This window comes from Halyomorpha halys, unplaced genomic scaffold (genome assembly GCF_000696795.3).
Source record: "Halyomorpha halys isolate HHAL.00 unplaced genomic scaffold, Hhal_1.1 Scaffold13.1, whole genome shotgun sequence".
Taxonomy (NCBI): domain Eukaryota; kingdom Metazoa; phylum Arthropoda; class Insecta; order Hemiptera; family Pentatomidae; genus Halyomorpha; species Halyomorpha halys.
In genome coordinates, this window is record NW_027104938.1 from 1,489,643 (window position 1) to 1,514,915 (window position 25,273).

Below are 25,273 nucleotides of genomic sequence, written 5' to 3' on the forward strand. Positions count from 1 at the left end.
TGAGAGGAGGCGGAAGCTACAGAATTCTGACATCATTCACTCATTTCGCTGTTGTTGAAAGATAGTGAAAATTTAAACCTGTTACTTTAAAAGTTTTGAATTATTGACAACGACTATGGAAATTTCCTTTAGCTGATCTTGCCGACATTTCGTGTTTGGTATATTTTTCAGTGAGATATACATTCTTTCTAACTTGTTCAATAAACCAGTGACACTGTTCTTTACCAATGCTCGCTCCTATGATACACTCAAAGCTATTCATGACCCAATAATAACTCTCATTGGTACCAATATCAGGGATTGAACTATATCCCTTTCTGGGTTTAACAGCAGTTGCAGTGCTGATTAGATCTTTAAAATATGGCTTCAAGCATACTGTGATAAGTCATATCAACACATTATAAGAGTGTTATCACAATTTATGATTTGGTTATATCGTTAAAGAAGATTACTTCCACATCTACTTTTTTTATCTGTAGTTTTTTTTTTTTTTAAATATTCTGATATCATTTCTTTAATTGTCTCTTAAAGTTAATAAACATTTTGTGGTTTTATTAGCAACCCGAGGACACAACTGGTGCTGCAGTGATAACACCTTTGAGGCGGGAAGTGCTGTCTGGTGCTGCAGAAACTGTCGCAGCCGTGGCCAATCTTCAGGTCGTCTCAGGGACCTCACTCCAACCTGTGGCTCATACGGAAACTGTTATAGCCACCGTGACACCCTCACCTCCTCATTCACCACGATTGCCATCTATTCTGGAAGCTGCAATCAAAGCCGAACCTAAGGTGGAAGTAGAGCGTTTACCATCTCCTCACTCTCTCTCCAATGATGACAGAATGTCACAAGCAAGGTATGTCGTAGTGTTGTTTAACAATGTTAGCATAATTATTTGTATGAGTTTGTTTGCTTTAATTAACAGTAACATAATTGCTTTCAGAGTATATTTGGCATCAACATCCAGGCAGAACCTTGAAACAATCGTAGAAGCAATCCGACATTTGGAAGGTGACAGCCTGTTCGACGGGGTCGAAGGGAGTGGTGGAGGAGATGGTGCACCGCAAGAGGCTCCCCTGGCGCTCACGAAACACAATTCACCTGAAAAACAACACCTCATTAAGGTGAAGATGAACCAGTACCTCCAGTTCCACCAACAGCAAAGGCCTGGGGTCATAGTTGTCAAACAGCATACGTGATCTCCACGTTCATAGATGTGCATATAAATATATATTCCTATGTATATATTTATATATACATAAATATATATATTTCTTTTTCTTCCCCTCCCCCTACACAAACTGTTTATTTTGTATATCTCTATAAGAAGCTCGAGTTGCAGTGATCCTTGGCTTAAGCCTATATGAAACAAAAGGACTTTCTAAAAAATACAGTGTTACAATTTTGGAAATTGATGTATCGATTTAACTATGTTGCGCGTAATCCTTAACTTGCTGGCTTTTGCAACGCAGGTATTAGTGGACATCTATTTCCCAATGATCATCTTTATTTTAATATATTTATATTGTTCCCAGTTTTTTAGGTGCAAAAATTACTATAATAAATTGTAGTGGTGTTTTAAGATTGGATTTATTATATGTAAATGTAATATTACCTTGAAAATCCTTTGTGAGAGGGTTGCTATGTTACCCATTGTAAATTTGAAAATAAAACTATTTAATACAAACTTGTAAAGTTATTGATATTAATTTTAATTAAAGTTATCTTTTTTCGATGATATTTATTCGTGAAGTAAAACTTCTCTGATAGATGTACACTAAGAAGGATTGTATCTAGATCAATCTTGTTATTTCGAACTATAAATTATCTAATAATAATTGATATTTGATTGACAACATATTAGCAAAGAATATTGTTACATTTAGTTGAAATGAAAATATTAATGTTTCAGTGCGTGTACATGTGTATTTTATTATATTATAAAAATAAACCAGTTGAGGTTTAAAAATACCTTCTCCTTGCTATAAGTGTGTGTGGGAGGGGTGTTTTTGTTTTTGGCGTAGTGGACTGATACCTTGCTGAAAATCATGATGTTATGAATGAAACACACGATTGAAAGTCTAGGTTCGTCTTAGCTAGCCGTTGAGAGCGGTGAGGTTTGTTCATTGATGAACATCGCTCACCTCAATACCAAGACTTTTGCATTTGTAGGTAAAATTTATTTAATATTTTCTCACAGGACGTTGGCTTGTGTTGTTAATTGTTAAAGCGATTTTAGTTTTCGCTCATCTGACTTTTGTTGTTCAACATCAGACTGTTGCATAAAGACTTTTGTGTTATATAATTTGTTTTGTATTTAGTTTTTTTTTTCTTTTTATTTTGTTTATTTTTTCGAAGGGGTTTTTCATTGCTGAAAAGTGCTTTTTATATCACCCCGCAACTGTTTACTACGTATGTATATTAGCACAGCCCACCTGAAGGTCTGTACCCATTCCTTTTAAAAAGTATGTGTGATTTCAATGTATAATAATATGCAGTATGTATTGAATTAAGAAAGTAATTTATTTTAATTTTTTTTCTATTTTGCAAAAAATGTATAAGAAATTGTATAAGTGAAATAGTTTTGTTAATGTGTGATTGCGACCTAGTATGATGGACACCTTAGCTTAATGTGTATATGTATACGTATGTTTAAAGAATTCTGTAGTTTATTAGATTAGCAATTTGAACAAACAGTGATGCAAAAATTGTAGTAAAATTGTGCTAGTTTAATTGGTCGGCAAGGGCCCTATCTCTTGCGAACCATTAATTTTAATAGTTTTTTTGTTTTTGTTTTGTTTTTAAATTTGAAAATGGCAAAATTATGTTTTTATTATATTAAGATTAAAATATATGAATATTTAAATACATAAATGACTTATATCTGTTTGATTATGAAAGGGTGCGTATATAATTGAGGAAGATATGCAGGGAAATTATAAAATATTTTATTAAGTTATTGTGAGGTTATAAGTCCTAAGAAAAAAAAAAAAAAAAAATACCTTGCATTGTTTTTTGGTAACGTATGTAATACGGTTGCTAGCAATTTTTTTTTTTTATGATTTCCCTTCGACTGTAACAGTGTAATTTGTATAATTATAACTCTTTGTTTTAAAAGTTTACGTATCAAAACAATCAAAGTACTCGCAGAATTATACACCATATAATTTACAAAACTGACACTTAAAAGAACACGCACATCTTACCTATTTTATTTATAATAAATTATTTATTTCAAGGGCTGGCAAGAGTTGTATATTTAAAGTTCCTTTACCAAAATGCATCGGTTATTAAGGAAAAATATGTTTTTTATTGTGTAAGCCCACTGCGTACATGATTTGACTAAATCAGCTTTTATTATTAGTTAGGTTTTTTGATAGCACTAGCCTTTTGTGGAAGTTTCCTGTTTGCTTTATGCAATTGTTTTTATTGTGAAACTTATCAAATTTATAAGTGAAAATATTTTTTTTTTTTTTTTTATGTAAATAGGTAGATGTACCTTCTTTGTATACATAATGTAGAAAAAAACAAACAAAAAAAAACTACTTTTTTTTCAAATGCTTTAAGACGCATTGTTTGTACAAATGTGTGTATCATTGATGAAACTATTCACTGTGTATCTCGAATACTACACACATTTATACGATGCAGTTTTGTAATATTGTTTGCAAGTTTGTTATTGTTTCCTTAAAGAGAGTAATTTGTTACTGTCTAGCACACTTTTGTTTAAATTGTAATTATAACTATATATACATATATATATATTTTTTTTCTTTCGGACAAATTACTACATATTCTTTTTATCGAAAGTTCACTATCGTAGTATTGATTATTATTGTAAAAAGATTTGATCTATTAAATATTGCTCAAATTTTCATTTTACTGAATGTCTTATATAGACGTGAATATTATTGTAGCTTGGTTAATTTTTAAAGAATGAATGTAATTTATTATGTAATTTGTATTATAAAATAACCATTCTCTTAGAGTTTTTCTTATGTACTTGACATAATGTACAACAAAGAAGCCATGTTCATTAAATGAAATGCTCAGCCTAGTTTACTTATCTTAAGTACATAAGGAAAACGATGTATATTGAGCAAGCTCGTAAATAATGATGAGGCTGGAAAAAAGCAAAAGCATTTTTGATTATGTAAAACATTGAAATGAATATAGATTTTAAACTTTTTGATCTAATATTTATATTCATTTCATTGTAAAAGTGCAATCATATTTAAGTACGGCATTGCACTCGTTAGGAATAATGCACTTCTCAAAATATTTACGGATACGGAGAATGGACTTTGAATAAAACTTAGCCAAGCTTCAGTGAACCTTTATTCTTGTATTTCTTGCTGGTCGTCTGTGTATCTTATAATACAACTGTACAAAGATTAAATATAAGGATTTAGATTTTTTAAACATTTATTCATTGAAAAAAAAAAATCTCTTCCAAGATATTTATAATGCATTGGTTTCTGTATATAGCGTCTTATATTTCTTAGGCCTAGCAGTTTTGTTTTCTTTTTCCAAAAAGTAACATAATTGTTTGAAGGTGTTGTATATTTATTTGGCATTGTTTTTAACAATACATCATTTTAAACTATCATTTTTTTATTTATTGTTTTATGAATCCCTTCTTCCCTTTCATTATGTTTGAATATAAAAACTAATGAGTGTGAATTAACTGTATGAAAACACGTTGTATTTTTGGATTTATTTGTTTGTCAATAAAATCTAGATGTTAAAAAAAAAATAAATAAAAGGAAGATGGTCCAGGTGTGGTAACAAAAAAAAAATAAAAATAGGGGTATTCATGATTTGTTAAATGCACAACGGCTCCTAGTGTATTTTTTGAGCAACTTGTTTTAAAACCTTTCCTTCCAAAATGTCATGTTATTGTTTATTTCGTAAGTTTTGATTAAAATAATTTATTACATGCCTAAAGTAAGTGAAAATCGAAAGGCTACTGAGTGCCTTGTTGATCTTCTGACTTGTGAGGAAGAGAATCAAGATAAGCTAATTGAGAACTGTCATTGCATTATTAATATTGTCAGCCATTGCTTTATTAGTTTTAAAAAAATCCAAAACAATACCAACAAAATCAAAACACAAACTTCAAGCAAGTAACCTAACACAACAACAAACAAAACGGTGGCGAGCTCTGTTGGTCTGCGTGACGTCATTCTTCATTTAACAGGCCTAGGAACAGACTCTCAACCATATTATATGTTATATCATTTTAACATGGTAAAAGAAGGAAATATATCTCCATTTAACATGTTAAACTAAAGATCATGAATACCCCTAGTAATTCAATTATTTAATGTGAGCTAAAGTTTCGCCCCATTTAGCAGGACTTCATCATGGCTAAAAAAGATAAAAACAACTAAAATAGTGTAACAAAGTAAGAGAATAGATCACATGAAATAAAAGTAAACTAAAGTGAGGCTATGTATGATTTAAAATATGTGAAAATCTATATAAAAATGAACAAAGTAAATAAAAATAAGATGTACATTAAAAAGTATAAATAAACAAGAATTACAAAAAGGTATTAATGCTTACTTGCATTTCCTATTTTCTTGACTTATTCTTATTCCCTTTTTTTCCATACTTTATTATGTACTGTATTTTTATATTTCTTTTTTATTTGCGATTATTTCTGTTTTTATTAATTATCTAATAGCTTTTGTAATTCTTATTTAATTTTTAATAAATGGAATATGGACCGGGTAGGGTCAAATTAAACTCAAATAGTAATATTTTGTGCTATTTTTATTTGAGCCAACAGTTCGCCCCATGTTACAAGGCTTCGTCATGGCTAAAAAAGATACGAATACTTAACATAAATAAAAAAGTATATGGAAAATTACAAGGGTATACAATGAAACGTAAAAATAATATACAATAAAAGAAAAATTAAAGGTTATAAACAATAAATGAAAACGGAAATAGTAACAAATAAAAAGAATTATTAAAGAAAGTACAAATTAAGAGATGAAAAGAAACCATGTCATCAGAAATCTTCCAGTATTTAATTTTTACATTTCACTGTAGATCTTATTTTTATTTTTTTCAATTTACTTTGTTATTTTTATGTAAATTTTACTTATTTTAAATCATAATTAGCCACACCTTAGTTTAGTTTTATTTCATGTTATTTACTTTATCTTATTTTAGTGTTTGTATCTGTTTTAGCCCTGCGACATGGTGTGAAACTTTGGATCACACTGTATAATTTTATTACCGTTTGAGTTTATCTTTTTACCAAACTTGGACCATCTTCCTTTTTATTATTACACAGGGTCAATCAACAATCTTCAAAAAAATAAAAGTATGAATTAGTTATTTTGTAAATAAGTTCAGAGTGTAACAGAAAAAACGGTGAAACAATAAACTTATTGAAGTGAAAAATGTTCTGTTTAACACTGTTTTCTAATCTGGATTAGTCTATAGAACAGTGCTCTAGTAAAGTTAGAAGCCAACTGGAATTTTATGTTAAAAAATATGTGCTTAATATGATTCATGATGTTGTGAGTACCCCTATTTAAAATCATGTTAAATGCTTAAGAGCTCCTAGTGGATTTTTTAATTAACATGTTTTATAACCTTTCCTTCCAAAACTTCATGTTATTGTTTACTTCTAAGATTTGATTTAAGTAATTTATCACAACATGCCTAAAGTAAGTGAAAAGTATGTATACGTTGTGTGAAAGTTTGGCTGCTGGGTGTTTTGTTGATCTCTTAACTTGTGTTGTTGAGAATCAAGATGAGCTAATTGACAACTGTCATTACATTATTGTCATCCATTGCTATATTAGTTTTAACAACATCTAAAACAATACTAACACAATCAAAACACAAACCATGTGCAAGTAAGTTAACATGACAAAAAAAAAGTGACGAGCTCAGTTGGTCTGTTGTGTGACTTCATCTCCATTTAAGAGACCTAGTAACAGACTCTCAACCACGTGAAATTTTATATCATTTTAACATGGTAAAAGAAGGAAATATTTCTTCATTTAACACACTTTAACATGTTAAACTAAAGATCATGAATACCCCTATAAAGTTTTTTCTTAGGTTTTTGTCGATATGTAAGAATAAAAAATTAATTCCACTAAAAAAGAACAAGAGAGTTAAGTCTTAAGTATCCACTGCATTTCTAATCTGGATTCTTCACTAATCCCCTGAATTTCAGTAAAAAAAAATTTAACAAACCAAGAATGGACAGAATTGATAATATGATTTAAAATATAGAATATTTATTATTTAAAATATCTGAAAATCTGTATAAAAATGAACAAAGTAAATAAAACTAAGATTTACTATGAAAAGTATAAATAAACAAGAATTAAAAAAAGGTATCAGACAATTAATGAATGGTATCGAACAATTAATGCTTACTATGGAGAAGATGTCAGGGTTGTGGTCAAAAGAGAAACAAAAATAGTCAACAACTATTCATTTTCTGACGTTTCGCCCCACTTTTGAGTGATTTTCGAATTGATGAATCCCTGCGACGTGTGGCGAAACTTTGGCTCACTTGAATAATTCTATTACTGTTCGAGTTTTTCTTTTGACCGCAAACTTGGATCATCTTCTTTTTATTATTACACATGGTCAATGAAAAAAGAAAATCTTAAAAAAAAAAAAATGTATAAATAAGTTATTTTGTAACTAAGTTCAGAGTGTAACAGAAAAAAATGTGTTAAAACAATAAGCTTATTGAAGTGAAAAATTTTCTGTTTAACCAATTTGATTCGGGGATTTTTTCAAACATGGGAGCAAAATTTATTTTCTTTGTATTGTTCATTTTTATAAAAAAAAAACTTTTATTCTTAGATATCAAAAAACCTTTATGAACCACATTTAACACATCTTTTTTAACATAAAATTACAGTTGGCCTTTAACTTTACTAGAACAATGTTCTATCTTGATGTTTACTTTTTTTTTTTTATTTCTGCTATTTTCATGTTGTTTTTTCTCATTTGGTTTCTAATGTAATTAATGCAATCAGGCATTGAATTGAACAATTCACCTGGTTTTTTCTAGAACCTCGCACACTTTTCTGATGATGGTGGTTCATTTAATCAGTTATCCGAAATAGACCTTACATCCGATAAGCATACAAGAAAAACACCAAGTACTGGTAATAACAAAAATAATCACCCAAATGTTAAACCCAATTCCATAAAAATACCATCTATATTCTTACACAACGCCACTAATTACAAACTCCTATTAAACGTTTTAAACACACTATGTATCGGACCTTTCACAACCCAATTAACTAGTAATAAATAATTAATAAAAAGATATAGCATAATATGAAAGAATAGAAAACATAAATTTATCAAAACAAAGATTTATTACATCCAATGTTATTAACAATGGTTTTTTTTTCATCATAAATTTTAATTTACTAAATAATATATTCAAGTAAAAAAAGAAAATAAATTAATATAATATGGAAATCAAAGAAGCTACCAGATAGTTTATAATCCATAGTCAACTTCTGCTTTACTCAATTTAATGTAATATTCCTTAAAAATTTATTAAGAGATATTCATCCATTTACAGCAGAGGTCTTTTATTGTCTAGATTTTAGTACAAGTATAACTAATAGGGAGATATAATGGAGGTGTTAGTTCTTTAGCTTGCTCAGAGGTAGCGTTGCTATAGAAGTATCCATATTTTACAGAAAAAGTATCTTGTTTCAGTAGAAAATTTAAAATTAATTTGTTTAGTAAAAAAAGAAAAGAATCTCACTGAGAAGCTTGTAAAGATTCCTGTTTATTGTGTTGTGATAAATTAAGTAATTAAAGATTTAAATACTTATTATTAATGCAATTGAGATTAATATCTCTGTTGAAAAGAGTTGGTATACTTTTTAAAAGTACAAATTTTTAATGATGGTTGACTGTGATAAAGAAAAAATCAAGTTTTCAATAAAACAGAGACATTAAGGATTTATTTATTTTAACATAGCAGGGAATATAAATGAGTAATTAATTAATCCAGAAAAAATGTCTGAAATATTTATTCTTAGAAGTTTTAGATCTATTAATTTCTAAAACAGGGTGTTAACCCCCCTCTCTCTCCCACAGTTAGCACTAGAAACTCATTCATTAGAAAGATAATTCATACAAAAAAATGTTTAACTGTGTAGTAAAGTATCTCAGTATGGTAAAAAGGCAGCTTTTATGAACTAAGGTCTGGAAATTAATACAAATAAAACAATATATAGTTGTAAGGAAATAAGTGAAAACAAGCTGAGAATTAAATATCTTATACAATATCAGAAGGAAAACAAATTTGCAAGTGGTCTCAGAATTGTGGTGTAATTTATCCATCAGAAAATTACACAAGTCATGCCTTCTCTTCTGCCCAGAAATGTGATAGTTAAAATATAGAAGAATATTTACTGTTCTTTACTGGTACAAGACATGACCGTTTATGTTGAGGATAGGAGAAAGCCTCAAGATCTTCTAAAACAAAGCATTTTGTGGTATTTGTTTAACATTTGCTTAACCTAAAAAAAGAGGGGACAACCAGAGAATTCAGATGGCTATATAATACCGATTGGTATAACTTGTAGACAGTAAAAAAAAATTTAAGTGATAGCATTAGGATTACTAAAATTTGTTTGGATGGATAAGGAACAAATCATCTAAATGGTAATCAGCACTGAAACAACAATTTTCAGTTCTATGGATGAACCAAGATGAGTTTGGTTGTATTGTATAAGATGGTTATATCAGAAGAATAGTCTACAAATCAATGTTGGGACATATCAAATCAATGTGAACTCATGAAAACAGAAGGCTTGTAAAGAGTTCACCATCTTAGAGTCATTAAAGAGCCTCTGGTATATTTTGTAAAAAATAGGTAAGGGAAAATAGACTCTACAGCAGGTAATTACAGCATTGAAGTTCGGAACTGCCTGGGATTTACCATAGAATAGGTGGCAATGATGTTTATTGTGTATAGACTTTTCTCAACAATAATCCATTCCAAAATAATGAAGAAGAGGGATTTGTGAGATACACTGACAGGTATGGATTTTGCAAATCTTAGAATACATGAGGTATTTGTGCTGACGGTGCCAGGAAAAATACTTATCAAGGTTTAAACACAATTGATGCTACCATCTTCAAGAATATTATCCTATATTTTGCAGAAATGCTGTTGGAAGTGTTCATTATCTGTTTGGTCAGGGGATACTACCTAAGAAACTGGAAAAAACAAGCTCATTTGCAAAGGAGAAGACAAGGATAAGCAATCAACCAAATCTTAGAAGCCTATATGTCTTTTCTCCGTCATGAGCAAAGTTATGAAGAACCTACATCAAGAGTCTATGACCAGTTTTATCAAGAACAGGCCATTGCAGCTGATGCTCTGCTGAGAGTGTATATTGAAGAAAGGGCAAAGAAGTATTTTTGCTTTTCGTTTGACTTATCTTCCACCTTCAATAGCATTTGGTGGTTGAATATACTCTATTAGTTGCACAAGTGTGAGGCTCACAGAAACTTTTAAAACATTTTGAGGGTCTAATTCTAGAAGTAGACATTGAAGATTTGAGATAGCTTACATGAATTAGAAGGTACTGTGGTCGAGGTGGTTGTATTCAATCTGACTCCAATAGATAATATTATATATGCTCGACCAGAAGGCATTGACAATGAGTGTTCAAAAGAGATAAGGTTATTGATTAGGAAATAATTAGACAGGATGAGACTTAAGGAGTGATAGCTGTAATATCTCTAAGGATGGTAATCTTGTCCTACCAGGTACTACTATTCCTGTAGGTAGGAAGTAGGAATGCTAGTCTGGAGGGTAGCCAGCGGCCAGGACATGAAGGAAGGTACCTTCGTCCTACAGGGTGCTATTCCTGTAGATAGGAAGGAGCTATGTAGGCCTAGCGATCACTGGCTACTGAGTCCTAGGAGAGGAGGATAAAAAGTAGAGGAAGGAAGAGGTGACCAACAGGGTACTAGTATTAAATAAGACTCTACTTATAAAAAAATTAGATGGAGGAATGTACTGAAAGTCTTATTTATTATTCCAAAAAGGTACCTTAACAGCACCATCAGTGGGGAAGAGAATACATAGGGGTGCTCCCAGGTGAAACAAACTGAAGATCTTCGTCTCAAGAGGAAGCGATAATGGTTTCGACAGCTATAATAGTTATAGTCTATACCAGCAGGTAGTGTGTCGCTACACTGTGGAAAGGTGTTATCCAAGGGCTCCATCTGCTCTGTGGAAATCAGTTATTAACAACCATTGGATGGGCCAGAAGAAGAGTGGGTCCCCTTCAAGGTTTACATTGATGATGTGGCCATTATATTGGCTGCATTGTTTGAAAAGTTGTGGTGGAAACTAATGTTCGAACATTAGAGCCAGAATAAAAGATAACAGCTGGTCCTTCTGTAAACCTGGTAGGAGGATGGTGTGAGAGATTGAAGTTAAGGATGACAGGCAGGAGCAAGGTATATGACCAGTAGGGTTCCTAAGGGGGGGAGGGTTAACTTTTATTTCACGTCAAACCAAAGGAATGAAAACTTGCCTCCCCTTCCCCAATCTGGTTAGAATTGGTTGTTTACCAAGAAGAGGATAATAAATTAGCCGTACTACATGGCCTTTGCAGTCTTCCACAGGGATGTAGTTGGTTTAATCCCCTTCTCCTTGGATAGGAGTGAGGAAACTCACCACAGAGCATGGGAAACACTGAAAAGTAAGGGAGAACGGTGACAGAACGAGAGAAGAGCGAGCAGGTTACACAGTTACAGATATAAGGGTAAATTCATTTGTTTAAAGCAGTAGGTTCCAACACAGGGTAGCGTGGTTTCCCACTTTCGCGAACACTCATGTTACCGAGATGTGAGGGCCAAGCCATAAATAAATGTGGTATTGAGTAAGATCAAACGAAGGTTAGGGTTTTGGTGGAGGGTTACTGTCAATCTTTAGGATTTTTTTGGCCTATTTTTGATAATAGTACGTCTATAACTCACTCCGATCGAAAATTCCCTGAATATTAATAATAATCGTATAAATTCTTGATAAGGGAGGAGACCTGGATAATATAAAAAGAAATGGAAGGATAAATGTAATTTTTTTAAAATTTTATAAATGTGTTAAAGATTTAATAAATAATTAAGTAACAGGAGTCTGATACAAACTTGTACATCGATGTTACATCGATTAGTTTGTGTATCAACTATGGTCGTCGTTTGAATTGTTAGATGTAGTTGAACATAAATATTTTTTTTGAATATATAGTATGTTTATGGTTGTTTCTCGTATTTTCTTATAGCCTTATGGTTTTAGAATATTTCGTTTTGTAGTTATGAAAATTAGTAGTGAGCAGAAATGCAACAAGAAAAAAAATAAGAACAGAAAACGATCTAAGAAGCGAAGAGGTAATAGAAGGAAGTTTAAATATCAGAAGTCTCATACTAAGAGAAACGATCTTACGCCAGTTCAATTAGCTACGATGAATGGAGAATCTTATTGGAAGAATTATAACAATGTCATACATTGGCAGAGGAATTATTTGAATTACATTAATAGTTGTCATTTGTCTCCAGAAACCTCTTTTATATTTAATGTACATATGAATTATTAATTTATTTACTTATAGGTGAGTAGAGTAAGTTGATTGGATTACTAATCAGAATATTTTTTTGTTTTTGTAAATTAGGCCAAAGCTTTAAGTACTCCTCTTAGTGGGACACAGACAACTAGTTCTTTAACTAGCAACGTTGTAGATTTTTCCAATGAATCAAACAGTGAATATCATGATTCACTTTATGATGAAGATGTGGAGGAAGAAGAAGAAGAAGAATTCGAAGTAACTGAAGAAATGATGGATTTCCTTGAACAAAGTATGAAACATAAAGAAGCCATGAGTAAGTCTTTATTTTTGTTTTTTAATTAATTATGTGTTCATTCTGAAAGTTAGAGGTTTATTTTCTTAATAGGGTTGAAAGCTGAAGCTGAGATGGTTTCAAACGAGTCTAAAGAAGTTGAGGAAGCACCTGAAAAAGATGTAGGGCGAGGTAGGTTTATTTTGAATATTATGTTTATACCAAAAAATATGGTATCATTTAAGAAGCTCTACTGCAATTTAACATGGGTATGTAGTGGTATACATCCTATTATTATTGGTTAGTAAGCTAAATCGTAATATTAAAGTATTAGTTCTGAAGCATTACTCCAGCATTGTGGGTGAACATGTGGTCATAATTACTACTTTAATTGTATAACTACTGTTGATTTTCACTTGTTCAAGTGATATACAAGCTCCCAGCAGATTTTATTCAGTTATGGTTGGAACCTAAATTTTTTTAAATACAGATCACCTTACAATGGCAGGTTATAAAGAAAGAAAGGGTTACAGTTTAATCATTGTATATTAGTGATCACATGACCACCCACTATGCTGGAGTAATGCTTCAGAACTAATACTTTAATATTACTATTTAGTTATTCTTGCTGTGTTCCATTTGTTGTTTTAGACAAAATCTACTTATTTCGGAAATTTTGTTTAGAAACTTAATACTTAAAGAATTGTTAAATTAAAAAGTATTCTTTTATAATGGAAATTTACAGAAACTTTTGTATTAAATTCCATCAGTACTTTTATGAACGGAATCAGATTTAAAGACTAGACATTAGTACCAGGTTAAGTGATAAAAAAAAATAATAAGAAATTTGACCAAAAAAACAAGCTAAATTCTATTGGCTGTGTTCCAAGAGGCAGTCTTGAACCTGGTAATGCCAAAGTGTAACAGAGTTCCAGATTGATGCGCATGATCGAGCATTGCCCAGTTTGGGATTTTCAAATTTGGAAGGTACTCGTTTCTTAGGTTATCCTTTTTCTTAGACTGAGACTGTTTCTTATTAAATTTGTTTTACTTTGTAAGAAAATTTATTAAAGGCAAATAATTTGACAGCTCTGTTCTGACATGCTTTTTAAGAACGTGTTGTCTTCTAAAAAGTCATATTTGAGATATAATAATTATTTTGTTCAGAAAAAAAACTACCTCTTTAGTTTAAATTTGTTATGAAACAGATCAACAATTTTCTTAATTTTAATGTTTTGAAATGCAGTATATTTGGTTCTGTAATGGGATTAACTTATGATAAATGATGTAATTTGTGACTTTTTCAGTTACTAAAGTACTGTGTTCTTACGAAGCACTACTAGTGAAAAGATTTGCCAATTATTTTTTTTTTTTTTAGAATCTGTGGGTATATTTTTTTTCATTTGTGTGGTAATTAAATTATTCAACTATATTCTATTTCAATTAACTGGTAATGCTTATTTATTAGCCTCTACTTGAGCTTGTATATTATTTTTACGTTTCATATTTGTGTCTTCCTTTAGTAATATATTATGATTGGAAAAACATCCAAAAAAATATTCATATTATATATTATATAAAACCCCTCAACTCTCAACCATGTTGTATGTTATATTGTTTAACATGGTAAAAGAAGGAAACATTTTTCCATTTAACAGGCATTACCATGTTAAACTAAAGATACAATACCCTTAAAGTAACATAACTCTTCACACTTAATAATTAAATTTAAAAATTAAAGTGTTGATTTGCATTCAATGCATGGTTCCTTAATGATCTGTAACACCTACAATTATTTAGTTTAACCAAATTATCAGGAAAGCATATGGAGACAAGACATCAACATACTAACTACCTTAAAAGCTGTCTAAAGGCAACAGTTGCTGATATTAATAATGATTGTGGTGTTTATGTTGCTTTTGAGGTTGTTAATAGATTTGTTCCAAGCACTGGTTTGACAGTCAGCAAACTGTATCGTTTTGGCGTTTCATGGAGGCCAATGCCATTTCTCTGACTGTTCAGACATATGTTCCAAGGGACCGTAAACCAAGCTCAGAACCATCTGCAAACTGTCAAAACAATCCCTGCCTTTGAGAAGGGACTCTAGCAAACCTTTCCTATTTGAGTTGGTGGGGGAAGGCTCCATAAAAATTCACAATAAAGAAACTTGTGAATTGCCAGACGTTTTCAAGGAAGGCTATAGATTGCTGTCTCTTTCTGAAGAATAAGAAAGAAATATTACCATACATACTATTTAATGATTTTTTATTCACTAAAAATTTAAAACAAGTATTTCTGTAAAGTAGGTAATCAAATTTTTTTTTATGAAAAAGGAAATCATTTTTAGATTTAATTATTAAGTGTGAAGAGTTATGTTAAAGTTGGCTTAATACTTTAAGGGTATTCATGATCTTTAGTTTAACATGGTAATGCCTGTTAAATGGAAAAACTCATGTTAAATGGAGAAATGGTTGAGAGTCTGTTACTAGGTCTGTAAAATGGAGAATGATGTCACGCAACAGACCAGCTGAGCTCGTTACCATTTTGTTAGTTGTTGTGATAGGTTACTTACTCCTAGTTGGGTTTCGATTGTGTTGGTATTGTTTTGGATGTTTTTAAAACTAATTAAGCAATATATGACAATAATGATAATAATGTAATGACAGTTATCAATTAGCTGATCTTGATTTTCTTCCTCACAAGTCAGAAGATCAACAAGGACACTCAGTTGCCAAACTTTCTCACAACCTTCTAATTTAGTAATTAAGTCAAATCAAATAAATGACTTTAAACAAAACTTAGAATTAAACAATAACATGAAGTTTTGAAAGGAAAGGTTATAAAACAAGTTGCTCAGAATATCCGCTAGGAGCTCTTATTTATTTAACATTTAAAATGACTTTAAATAAGGCTGCTCACAATCCTATACTTTTAACATTTAATTTGGTAAAACATTATGGATTTAACACAATATCATGAATACCCCGTTTATTGGTTGCTGATGTCTGACAGATGCCAATGGGCTGTAAATTTTCTATTACTGTGCAGTTTACAACGGAAAACTGTTGTTCTAGATACCTTCTTCCACCATCCTTTACTATGTAATAGTAACAATTTCTTCAAAGTCACTCTAATGTGAAAGGCCATTAATAGAAATTGGTTTTAAACAACAAATTTTGAGTCTCTTAGAAGTTAATGACGTTTATTATATAAAAGGTTAGTCGATTCATTTCATTTCATTGGATAAAAAATCATTCCTGAATGCAATAGAATTATATAAGCTAGAGCAATTTATTGATTTAAAATTTTTCTTCAGGAATCCTTTGAAATTTTTTATATAACATGATCTTTGGTATTGATATTGTGTTGATTACTATTATTATAAAGTTGACTTAGCTTATCAGTATGCTTCATTTCATTGAAATATAGTGAAAAGTTTAGAAATTATAATTTGATAGCAGACTATTCCCAAAGCTTTTATTATTCTCACTTTTATGCCCAATTTTTTAATTATTTTTTTCCTGAGATTTTGAAGATCTCATTAATTAATTCTGATCTAGAACACACACAAAAAAAAATTCATTCTATGAATTTGTTGAATAAATAAATTTGTAGTGTTAGTTGAAAATTCCATTATTTCTATTGTAAGGATTAATGTAGTGAGGGCTATATTCTTCAATTAAACCTAATTAATATTTAACCAAAATTTAGTATAAATGTTATAGAATCTTGCACTAAAGATCATATATACTGGCTGTATTTTATTTGAAACTATATTTATCGTTCCTTATCCTGGTATTATATTTAAAGTTTATTAAGTTGAATAATTTATTCATTAGAACGATGTTATTCTCTTATAAAATTGTTTTTGTCTGTCAGATATCATGCGACCTATAATGTTTAGTAAGTGTGTAATTATGTATTATATTTTCTTTATAATAAAAAAAATTATGTATTTTCACAAAATTTTATTATAAATTGCCATTAATATTTATAACCTTTTTTTTTTTTCAGATGATATAGAAGAATGTCAAACACCTAAAGAGAAAACGATTGATGAAAAGAGGATTTCGGAAATGTCTAATCTGTACGGGAAGTCTTCACCCATGATATTAGGAATGGAAACAGCTCTTCAATTAACATTTAATAAGAATTGTGATGTATATAAGCCAGCTTTTTGGCCATGTTTACCATTAAAAATACAATTCAATAATAAATAAAATATTTTTGTTTGCTTACAAGTTTAGTTTGAACTTTGGAAAATTTAAATTATTTGGCAGAGGCAGCCTGTTTCATTTTCTGCTAATGAGACATATCTGCTAAGAAGGAAGTAATTTAATGCGCAAGGGAGAGGAATGCCCCACTGGACTATCAACTTCTAGAAATAGATTTAAATCCTACTTAAAGTGGTATTCATGATCTTTAGTTTAACATGTTAAAGCGTGTTAAATAGAAAAAGTTATGTAAAATGAAGAAATATCTCCTTCTTTTACCATGTTAAAACGATATAACATGGTTGAGAGTCTGTTAAATGGAGAATGCCATCATGCAACAAACCAGCTGAACTTGTCACTGTTTTTTATTTGCCCTGTTAGGTTACTTGCTCGTAGTTTGTGTTTTGATTGTGTTAGTATTGCTTTGGACATTTTTAAACAAGACATCTTTCATATAACTATCCCTTTTCACTCACTTTAGGCATGTTATAGTAAGTTACTTTAATCAAAACTTACAGGTTTTAATGGGTGTTGATGACTGTTAGGTTTTACACCTTTTAGTCCCAATAAAAACTTAAAAGTAAACAATAACAAGAAGTTTTTGAAGGAAAGGTTACTAAACAAAGCTGCTCAGAAAATCCGTTAGGAGCTCTCATGCATTTAACATGACTTTAAATAGGGCTGCTCACAATCCTATACTTATAACATTTAACACAACATCATGATTATCCCTTAAGTTGACAAAATTCTTCTCTATACTATCAACTGTGGGCTGGCCCAGGATTTGTCTATTGTAGTTGACTATCTCGGGCACAAACTGCCCTGTTGGAATCTTACCTGTCAATGTTTTGATCTCAATATTGACCTCAGATGGTACTGATTTATTTTTTTCGTTAACACAAACAAATTTATAAAATAAACCATAGCTATTACTGTTATTATATTATCTATTACCATAACTTCAATACATTTATTTTCAGGAAATTAGTTTTCACCCTTTTTTTTCACTCATTTATTCCTTTTATACATTTGAAATACATTTACATATAGTTACCTCTGTGGAACAGAGCCGCTACCTTAGACTACATCTGAACAAATGACTAATCTGGAATCCTCACACAAGACTGAAACAGCATGTCGATTTTGACTAGTACAGCACTTACTAGACAGTCTAAACTTCAAGTTGATTACAAAAGACTGATCTACATGACTCTAATAAGGCCAATCTGGACATACAGTGTTGAGCTTAGAAGCTCCATTAAACCTTTGAATTCCTCTTCGTATCCATTCCTCACAATCCGAAATGCTTTGTAAAATCCTTAATGCTCCTTACTTTGTCACAAATAAAATCATACATAAAGACCCTCCATTATAAACTCCCTAACCTCTCAAACCCACTAGTTTCTAACCTTGCTTCCTCTTCCATTCCTGACAATCTTCCAAGGCGCCTGAAAAGATGATGGCCATGAGACCTGCTAATGTAAAACATCATTAGAGTACTACCAATAGGTAGTTTCTCTACACCCCTGTTCTCCATTTTACCCGAAATAAAATTTACTAAATGTATTATAATGTACAGTTGTAAATATCAATAAATAAAAAAAATGTTTAGTTATGATCAACAAAGTTGATATTACACCTTAATAAATATTTTTTACACATTTACATATTACAATTTCATATTTAAATACATTTACATCATTTTATTAATTTATGATCATTAAAAAAGTTTCTCGAGATTGAGCCAAAAAATCTTAGTAATTGTTCATATTTTTTCTTATCATTAATTTGTGAACATTTGTCATTTAAGATCAAAAATCATTTTTATATATTCCCAACAGATATAAGTCCTAATTTTTTTATTAACCAGCTTCTTTTTTTATCTTTCTTTTTTTGCTGTTAAAATAATATTTACCTAAACAGTTTTATTTTTTTAATTAAAAAAATTATTAATTAAAAAATATGAACAATCATTAAGATTTTTTTGGCTAAATCTGAAGAAACTTTTTAGATTTTTAAAATGATCATAGATTAATGAAACGATGTATATGTATTTTGTCGTCACCCTCTCATACGCTTTTTTCCTCTTAATATTTTCTACTTTTTATTATTTATTTTTTTTCCTCGCGTAACGTTTCCTCTTTAAAAACACTTGGTCATTCTTGTAATGGCTTTTTTAATTCAGAGTTTGTCCGTTATTGGTGCAGTACACCATTAGGCGTTTGATTTCCAAGCTAACAGGTTCGTTTTATTTTTTTTCCTTACTTTATTTTACCACCCCTTCTTTTCTCCATTTTCCTTACCTACGTTATTAGTTATGTTCTCTATAGTGAAAAGAAGGGAAAGTGGAGAAAAGAAGGGGTGGTAAAATAAAGTAAGGAAAAAAAATAAAACGAACCTGTACTGTATGATTATTATGGTTACATATATTTTCTTTCTCTCAATTTTCTATTTCTTTCCATATTTCAATTTTTAAATTATTAATAACTAATATGTTCATACTTCTTTGCATTATATAACTTCATTTTTATTTCATATGTTAATTTACCCACTTTTTCAATTACCTATATATACATTTTATTTCCCACTTCTCTCATCACTTCATTTTAATAATTCTATTCTGTAAAATTATTCATTTTATGTCATTCTGTTTATATTTTATTTTTTATTTTCTATACTTATTGTTGTTGTTATCTTGTTCTGTTCTTAGCCCTGAAGAAGGCTAGAAACTCTAGCTGAAACGGTGGCACAATTAAATAGGTTACACCAACTTATTTGTGTTTCAATTTGACCGCACTCCCAACCATCTTCTCCTCTTATATGTATTTAAATATGGAATTGTTTTATGTAAATATGTAAAAAATATTTATTAAGGTGCAATATCAAATTTATCGATAGTAACTATATGTTAATTGTAAAATGTTGATTTGAAATATTTCTATTTGTAGAACTGAATAATGGGCAGAGGAGCCTGAAACATTGACATGTAAAAAAGGAATAAAAAAGTGAAAAAATGCTAAAAATTTATTTCCTGAAAATAGATATAATAAAGTTTTAACAAATAAGCACTTTGAATTTGATTTGTAACAGTACAACCAATTATTTTATATTTAAAGTATTACCATAACAATATTTACTGCATCTATTTCTCATTTTATAATCCGATAGCCAAAATAATGTATAATTAATGTTATTGTTTTATTTATATCAATTATATTTTTTCAAAATATGTTATAACATTCAAATTCTATTTTAAAAAATAAATAAATAAAAAACAGTACTTATGTATTATGTGTCCGACTACAAGTTCTATTGTTTTCAGATATGACCTATACTATGATCTTTCCTATCAATTCTGTGTTTTGTTTATTGACATAATAAATATGTTATCTATTAAGTATTAATAAGCTATGGTTAATTCATTAAGATTATTTTTTGTTATTAAAATTATTATAACTTTAATTTGATCAAACGATTAAACTCCACTCATTGGTCTCGCTCAAGAGGGACAAAAACTCAGAAAGGATCATTTTTGGTTAATGTCATTGGAGTGTGTCATTTATTCCATTTTTGTACATGATCCTTCTAGTTTTATAAAAGCAAAGTAAAATTATTTAGTATAAAAAATATTTGAGATCGAGCAGATCAATTAAAACAATGCCTGCCGTCATTCTGACAGATGCGACCCACACTGCTTGAGAACTGATAAAAATGAGAAGGAAGGGCAAATACTACTAATTTCTCAGCAGTGCTCCTATTTCTTGCTAGGGTGTAAGTATAGGTTTGTGCGTAATTGCTGAAAAACATTTTTATTGTAGTACCAAAATGGCGCATTTTAGCTTTTTTTTAATATAAAAAATTTCCAAGGGAAAGCAGAAAAAAAATTATGATGAAAAGTTAGTTTATAGGTGTTATACTCAGTTTGTACTTTATGGTAAATTATTTATATCTGTTGGAAGATAGTTAAATTCTCTTAGGACAAAAAACAGTTGAGAGATAAATTCCCTTAAAAAAAAAAGTGAGGTGTGGTGCCCATATCTCACAACTTTCACTTACTAACCAACTTATGATCCTAGTTTTTGTGTAGGTCAGTGAGCTAGAATTGAAGTTATTGCTATATTTGTGATTTTCAAAAAATAAAAATCTTGGGATCTAAATTATGAACAAATTATTTTTATGTTACAATAAAAGTTAGTATATTGGGGTTTCTGGAGAGGGGAATTACAAATACAAATGTTCCTTCCAAGAATACAACAGTTTAATGATAACAAGGTAGTCATGCGATCGGGAAAGATCGTTCGGTCTCGTTATTTCTCGTTCCAATCTGATGTATCTATTTTATCCTTCTTTCTCCTTCAATTACTCGTATAATTCTTTAATATTTTGTATTTATACATTGTGTATTATTGCTAAGAATGAGAACTTTTTATTTATTTTAAATGAACAAAATTAAAAGTACTTTAGAGGAAGATTTTTTGAAAATTTGGCAATAAGCCCCGTTATTCTATTCAAATTAGCATAAAACCTATCTACTATTAAAGACCGCTTAATTGCTCATTGATTCACCCAGTTTAATCAAAATCGTTATAGCTGTTTTGGAGTTTGCCTGATGATAGTAATAGTTCACATGTTAGCTGGTAGGTTGCGCCATGCCGGGCTATAGCGGTTTCGGTGGCTGTGGTAGTTACAGTATAGACCAGCAGGAAGCCATATTACTGCAAGATATTTCCAGTGAAGTCTGAATTATCTGATTTGTTTGACCTCACCAAAAACCTCTTTGAAAATTAGATTTAAAATCTAAGGGGAGGGTAATCTGTCTGGCCAAGTGATTGCTCTCCTTGGTTTCACTTTTGTATAGAAAGAGAGCAGGGTTTTATCATCCCCTGTTGTCCCCCTTAAAATACCTTTGGGTAAAAGAAGAAAGCATTTCTCATTAACATTTTATTGTGCTTAATTATTATCTATTTTCACAGGAGGGTAAGAAAAAAACATCCCCTGTTCAACACAAACCAAACGTTATCTATTCTCTTCTTGGAGGAGCGCTGATAATCCTTCAACAAAATGGATATAACTAGTAATGACATATGTTTTCTATTACACACCTGTTTATGTTAAGTAATGTTTAATAAATATAGTCAAAGTTAATAGTGAATATATTTTCTTATTTACTGTTTGAATCACAAAATTCGACTGATTTCTTCATGAGGCATACTTTAAATTAAATATTTGTTGAATTATTAAAGTATCCTCAAGCCGAACTTTCACTTATGAGCTGGTCCTTACTTTGGTTTATAATTATGTCGAAGTGCGTATATTGTGGAGACACGGCACAATCCAAGAACTTCAGATATCAGACAAATGAACCTTCCAGATCTAGTTTTTTAGGACCATCAATAGATGAAACGGTAATCTATTTAATCTGCGCCATTTCTTCAACCCTTGGTCAGAAATTAAATCTCCTTCATAAAGATTCTGAACAAAATCACAGAACGAATGGGCATAGAAGGAGTTCAACCTCTGGTGCTGAAAGAAAGCACTATAAACGGAGAGAAAGTACAATGAGCTTTAATAATCCCTCATTAAACAGGCCGAGCGAGACGGTGAGTATAAAGTTATAATTGTTAAATAACTACACACACGTGGTAATAGTTTATGTTTTATCAAAGAAAGGCTTTGGAAACAGTATGGTTGAATGATGTCTATGAATGATATTAATTATATTTGCTTGTTAAAAAAAATAGTAATAAAAACAAAACATAGGTTTATACAGTATCACGAGTATTCACATAAATGTTTCCTCTCATATTCATTATTTACGCCATCTATACTTGTGGAAACGTTTTGCACAGGTTAGGTGCAATACCTCGTGATATAGTTGATAGTAGATAATTTTTTTTTCTTGATTCTTTACAAACGTTGTACCTTCGTTTTTCTAAATTTATGTCTCGTTTACGAGTAGTTTACACCACAAATAGTTACAATTACTTAAAAATCAGAAATGAACGTAACTTATTTATTAAACTATGACGTTTAATGAAACATAAAATTGATAAGGACTCTACAAAGATATTTAAGTTGGCACGCAGAGGGGATTCCAAAGGTCGTCGCTAGAGGGTGCGCGCTACTGTACAAGGAAGGATAGGGTAACAGGAAATATCTTTTTCATGTAGTTTTTTCGAGATTCTCCAATTTCATGAAATTTGTCCTTTTAAAAGAATTATCCATTTATCTTCAAATCTAATACCAAGTAATGAGTGTACTTTTTTTTAATTTATGTTTTTCTATCCATTTCATTGCAGTTATAACATATAGAATATACTTTTAACTTTTAAAAAAAGTAATTTTTCTCATAATTGAATTTCATTTTGTTAGAGGTGTCATTCACCGAAGGAGAAGGAGCACAGACGAAGGAGTTCATTGAATGGCGACAACATATTGTACCGTGTTTGTGAACAATTTCCCTCAGGAATTGAAAAAACATACTTCAAAGATAAATCGGCGAAAAGTTCTTATTCAAGAAATTTATATCAATAAACTTATAAAAAATAAATTATCTTTTTAAATATAGAAGTATAGTACATACGATTGAAGCTAGATTTATTTTATTTACCGTACCAAGAAGTTCTCTTTCTCCATTAGATCGCGGTTGGAAGGAAAATGGTTACTACCGGACTAAAATCGGTCGCTTCTCAGGAGACACGTGGGTTGTCGAGAGAAGCTCGTTGAACTAGGAAAGGACGTCGGTTTCCAATGTTACAGCAGCAACGTTTCAGAGGCCACTGGGCAGGTAGTATTTCATTGCACTGAGGGTAAAATTCCTGAGGAAACCTGGGATCTACATTTTGTCAGAGAGCTTTTGCCTTAAGGGGCCTCTACATGTTGGCCAAGCCAAGGCGAACTCATACATGCGCCAGCATGTGGATGGGTGGCTTGAACGAGTTGGCCTAAGCTCATTGCCGATCCGTCAAGAGTCGGTTTTTTGGACACAGATCAAAGGGGTTCGTGAGAGCGCTCGTGTAGAATCTCCACCATTGTTCTTTGCCTAGTTGCAACTGAGAGCTGTTAGGAGGTTGAAGCTGTTTGTTGTTACTGTTTATAATAAGCTTTATATTTAATCTTATTTATTTATATTTAATTTCCTTTTATTTCCATTTTTTGTAATAAAACTAATATAATCCCAGTGCAATGGCTAGAACCACTTGTACGCCCGCCATGCTTGCCTCTCTGAATAACACTGACATGTGGATGGTCCGCTCTTTGTTTATCGAGCATTTGTACAAGCCTCCGATTCGTGGCGAGCGGCCAACATGTGGATCCGCCTTTAGATTTTTCCCTTATCTAATGACCAGGAACAATTACCCGTTCTAAAGAAAATGGGTAAGGAGATCGTTTGCTCAATACATTTTTCTTGGGGGAAGAGAAAGAAACTTTAATCTGCCGGGAACTCATATCGATGGTAACCTAGGATAAGAAGGAAAAATATTAAGAAAAAATTAAGGAAAGGTATAGGGTTGCGCATATATCCGTTAGCAGGGTCGTGTGTATCTGAGGGAATTAAGCCACTGCCTCGTGATTGCGAATTGAATCCGGCCTGGGTGGTCGACTTTTATTTCTGTGACAGTCCAACGAAGTGAAGACTTGACCCCCCGCAAGGGTTAGAATAGGGTGGTTAACTCTAGATAACTCATCCCCCATGTGTCAGAAACGACCAAGAATGGGGTCTTGGAAAAAAAAGGTTTCCGTTACCAGGTATGACAGACTAATGGCCTTCTTTATTACTCTCAGAATTATATCATTAGTAATTTAATAAGAATTACATGATAATGAAATATTTTATGGGCTGTAATGATATACGCATACTTCTGCGTTTTATTCCGCTGCTGTCACAAAGAATTTACCCATTGCCTATAGAACAAGGAAGGGAGAAAAAAATGTTGTATTTATTATTATAGGACTTGTTTGTCGCTTTGTTGAAGTTATCTCTTCTTACTCTAGTTAAAGCGAGCCATTGAGGTTTATTCTCAGTTCATTCGCCATACCTGTCACATTACTCATGTACCTGTCACAAACTCATGTTGAAAATTAAATTCCGCAACTAATGCCGCAAGAAGATCGGATGAACAGGGAGTAAGTTTTGATCGAAAATGTCCAATTTAATTTTCTCTTATAGAAAACATTGAAGGAATGTTTT

At 30.9% G+C, this 25,273-nt stretch overlaps 2 protein-coding genes and 1 long non-coding RNA gene across 6 annotated transcripts in view; all 3 read left to right on the forward strand.

Annotated features, from left to right (window-relative positions):
- crp (cropped) overlaps positions 1-4,604 on the forward strand; it is a 152,466-nt gene extending 147,862 nt beyond the window's left edge. For all 4 annotated transcript variants that reach the window (XM_067046339.1, XM_067046342.1, XM_067046338.1 and 1 more), the window contains 2 exons: positions 559-851; positions 939-4,604. In XM_067046339.1, the coding sequence (XP_066902440.1) occupies positions 559-851; positions 939-1,194 (549 nt within the window). In that variant the 3' untranslated portion in view covers positions 1,195-4,604. The remainder of the gene's footprint in view (positions 1-558; positions 852-938) is intronic.
- Positions 4,605-12,222: 7,618 nt separating this feature from the next.
- LOC106679628 (gem-associated protein 8) lies at positions 12,223-17,231 on the forward strand. The gene is made up of 4 exons (XM_014418893.2): positions 12,223-12,609; positions 12,703-12,910; positions 12,983-13,060; positions 16,883-17,231. Exons 1-4 carry the CDS (start codon positions 12,349-12,351, stop codon positions 17,086-17,088), a joined length of 753 nt encoding a protein of 250 aa, XP_014274379.1. The 5' UTR covers positions 12,223-12,348; the 3' UTR covers positions 17,089-17,231.
- A 4,958-nt stretch (positions 17,232-22,189) lies between these two features.
- Positions 22,190-23,632, forward strand: LOC106679456 (uncharacterized). The gene is made up of 2 exons (XR_010843127.1): positions 22,190-22,682; positions 23,455-23,632. It is a non-coding gene; the product is annotated as an uncharacterized lncRNA (long non-coding RNA).
- Positions 23,633-25,273: the final 1,641 nt, after the last annotated feature.

What these genes read in the sequence shown, in the direction of transcription:
- LOC106679628 (XM_014418893.2), top strand. Translation starts at nt 12,349, where the DNA reads ATGAAAATTAGTAGTGAGCAGAAATGCAACAAGAAAAAAAATAAGAAC. An exon ending in AAACCTCTTTTATATTTAAT is followed by an intron (nt 12,610 to 12,702) that starts GTACATATGAAT and finishes TTTGTAAATTAG; the next exon opens with GCCAAAGCTTTAAGTACTCC. An exon ending in GAAACATAAAGAAGCCATGA is followed by an intron (nt 12,911 to 12,982) that starts GTAAGTCTTTAT and finishes TTTTCTTAATAG; the next exon opens with GGTTGAAAGCTGAAGCTGAG.